Below are 3,386 nucleotides of genomic sequence, written 5' to 3' on the forward strand. Positions count from 1 at the left end.
ACATCCTGTGTATTTAATACACGTACGAAATATTTATATTAGACATCTAGCGTCGTCAAGAAAAATTTCTAAACATATTTTAAAGATTGAATATCACTTTTAACAAAATAAATGAAAAATATTTTTAGTACTTTCCTCTTTGCAATCCCAACATCCTAACATCAACGATCGAACGTTACAGAATCGTACATGGAAAAGTGTAATTATGCTTGTCACGGGTACCTCGCCGTCGAATAAACACATCCTCTTGCGCAACGGTATATTGCGAATATCCTCCGCGCTTTCGATTTTCGTTCCAGCGAGTGTCATCGACATCGAATGGCCCGGCAGCACGGTAGAGGATTGCGCACCGACATCCGGATAATCTAGTGGATCGTGTGTCAGCACAGTGGCACCCACGAACTGCCTCACCGAGCTTTTATAGTTTTTCGCGTCGATATTCAGCGCGACTGATAAACCGATATCTCGACCAGACCCTGGAACATTCTAAAAAATTGCGTCGCAACGCGAACCCCCGACGTAAACCGTTAACGAAACGGGTGACCAATCCGTCGGCTTCTGAATAAAGCAGAGAAATTATCTTAATTACCAGAATTTGTCCAACACCTGGCAGAGGATCGGAGGAATTGTACGATTCAAAATCTTCCTCGGTCGTCATTACGGTCGCTGATTGCGAATATTTGGCTCTAAAGACATTTTACAAAATTAGAATTTATTCATTAATAAATTAATTGATTAAATTAAGAGAATTATTACAGAAACAGGCTCGAATACTTTTACATTTATAATTCGATACAAGAATAAAGGCAGCATTATTTGCGAGGTTTTCACTGCGAAAAATATCAGCGGTTGACAAGTAACGTTGTTGGTGAAGAAATGTCAAGAATGCTGAATTTAAAGTAGTATCGAAAATAGAATATTTATTGAATATTAATACGTTTCGAAATTACTCGTAGTTTTCAGAAAGTCCGAAATGGTAATTAAATCCGCAACAGAATCCTTCGTTCGCCTTCACGGTTTTGAAAATTTTATTGCAATCGTAAAGTTGACCTAGCCAGACGCATCTCACCAATAGCGAACTGCAAGGTTGCATCAACTGCAACAGGAAAAAGAAAAGTGATGGTTCGTTCTTCGGTTACGTGAATAGGTTGAGGGGGTATAAGAATAAAGTGGAAAAACATTTTTCACCTCAAACATGAGCTTCTCGACAGTGTAACCAAGAGTATCGAGGGCCCACGACGCAGTTGCGTTATCGATCTCAATTTTGTCCGGCAGTATTAATTTCATCAAGGAAAAGAACAGCCTATTGCTCATGTCGGTATCGAATCCATTCAGCAACCTATCCCAGGAAATGGTTTCTGTGAGGCACACGCTGCGGGCTGTAATTTCTATGTTACGCATACGAGCAGCCTGGGATTATTATTACTGTCATTATTGTCAAATGATTGCTGGAATTGTGGTTGGCACGTAGATGAATTCGTTCGGTGAATCCTAGCTTTCTGAACCTGCTCCGTTATGATCGAATTCGCGAACCATTGTAATTTACCATAATAATTTTTGAAACGCCGAAAGATGAGTTATTTAGTATTTATTGAAACCACTTTAAAGGACCATTTAAATTAATTATTTTTTACGTCGAAAGCATTGTAATGCTTTACAGGGCGAAGCATCTAACGTAAACAAGTAACATTTAAACTAACTTCTAAAATTGTAGAGAATGTAAGTTGTAAGTTGTGAAAATTGCAAACTGTGAAAATTATTAAGCGTGAAGAAATTTCGTATCAACGACAGGTTTAAAAGTTATTTAAGGTGGCGAAGATGCCAGACTCTGTACAGTGATCGTCGCTTACAATTTCTGCGCGATGACATCGGCATGAGGTTTGTAAACCTTGTTGTTATTGCATATAGTGATGCCCGGAAATTGTAAATCCTTTATGGGATTCGAGGTGTCGATCATCGTCATCGTTGGATTACTCGAGAAGTTTATCCACAAACGAAACATCAAAACAACGCAAAAAGCGATGGACGACGTGCAAATCTGTAAACGAAGTGTTAATATTGTGTGATACAGACAAAATATGAACGATAAACAAAATTAATGCAAACACCACCGACCCACCGTGAACCATACTATTTTATCCATTAACGTTTTGCTCTTTACGATGTAGCGAAATCCGTGCAGTCCTGTATTTTCGCAATACACGCGCACCGATCTCTTCAAGGATTGCATGAAAGTTGATCGATAACCTGCTACGATATATACAATGCGTTTCGTTTATATCGAAATGGTTAAATATCTCTATGATGCTACGAAAAATATGTTTTAACAAAATTTATTTGGCACAAAGGGGCAAGTTGTACAGGAGTATTCAATATACAGGAGATTCAATAAACATTTTTTTTTTAAGTATAAAAAAGTCTCATTTAACAAAATTAATTTGTTTGGTAAATCTCTTCCACTATTGTAATTACAAAATTATTATTTACACCGCATAATTTGCTTGTGAACTAAATAACTTTTATAAAAACTTTGATAATTGTATCATATTAAAACATCCCCCTTTAAACGAAACACATCGTAGATGAATGAAAGCGACAGAAAATGTGTAATTATAACGTTAAAACGATTTACCCAACTTCCGTTTGCTCTTGCACGAATCGTAATTATTTTCGTGCATACTTTTCATACTGATTTTTCGACCCGATCGACAGCTGGCGCGAAAATTCTGTCAAACTAACCGCCGCGAGATCTATCGCGAGAATAAACATGACAGGCAGCGATATGCCGAGTATATTTCATCGTTACACGGACTCTCGTTGCCCGGTAATTCCATTTTCCACCAATTTTGCTCGGCGTAATACTAGGAAACGCCGTTATTTGTCTTTCAGTCGTTCTAAAACTCCAGGATCACTTACGCGAATGATACAAGCCGAAGGTAAAAGGAAATTGACACATCGCTCGAGCGATACTTTTCTATGACCGAGGGAAGGTTTTCTCGTAAAAGTAATAAAAATTCGCTCGGTTACTGATAAACTTATTGCGGAGATGGGTAATATTCTTATTTGTGCACTTTCAGCAACGAACGAGTGATGGAGAACGCTTAATTAATTAATCATTGAATTGAAATTAGGAATAAGTTTATATTACAAAGGAGACAATCGAAGCTTCCAAAGAAACAGAGAAGTCTGAACAAAAGGCAGTAGATAAGTTTAGACATCAAAAGATGAAACGTGTATTGTTAATGAAACGTTTAAGCAATGGAAGTATTTAGATGTTTGAAATTAGAATATAAGAATCCATTATATTAAGATAGACAGTAAGACAGTATGTAAAAGATAATGTTAATAATAAGTGCAATATGTATTAAAAAATGGTATGTTAATAA

At 36.9% G+C, this 3,386-nt stretch overlaps 1 protein-coding gene across 1 annotated transcript in view; it reads right to left on the bottom strand.

Annotated features, from left to right (window-relative positions):
* Positions 1-2,687, bottom strand: part of LOC128895806 (pickpocket protein 28-like) — a 5,444-nt gene extending 2,757 nt beyond the window's left edge. Inside the window, exons 1-7 of the mRNA XM_054158734.1 lie at positions 2,633-2,687; positions 2,120-2,250; positions 1,851-2,038; positions 1,189-1,339; positions 951-1,096; positions 590-686; positions 223-486 (exon numbers count right to left, since the gene is read on the bottom strand). Of these exons, the coding sequence (XP_054014709.1) occupies positions 223-486; positions 590-686; positions 951-1,096; positions 1,189-1,339; positions 1,851-2,038; positions 2,120-2,250; positions 2,633-2,687 (1,032 nt within the window). The remainder of the gene's footprint in view (positions 1-222; positions 487-589; positions 687-950; positions 1,097-1,188; positions 1,340-1,850; positions 2,039-2,119; positions 2,251-2,632) is intronic.
* Between the last annotated feature and the right edge of the window lie 699 nt (positions 2,688-3,386).

The sequence above is a fragment of the Hylaeus anthracinus genome, unplaced genomic scaffold (genome assembly GCF_026225885.1).
Source record: "Hylaeus anthracinus isolate JK02 unplaced genomic scaffold, UHH_iyHylAnth1.0_haploid 5, whole genome shotgun sequence".
Lineage (NCBI taxonomy): Eukaryota > Metazoa > Arthropoda > Insecta > Hymenoptera > Colletidae > Hylaeus > Hylaeus anthracinus.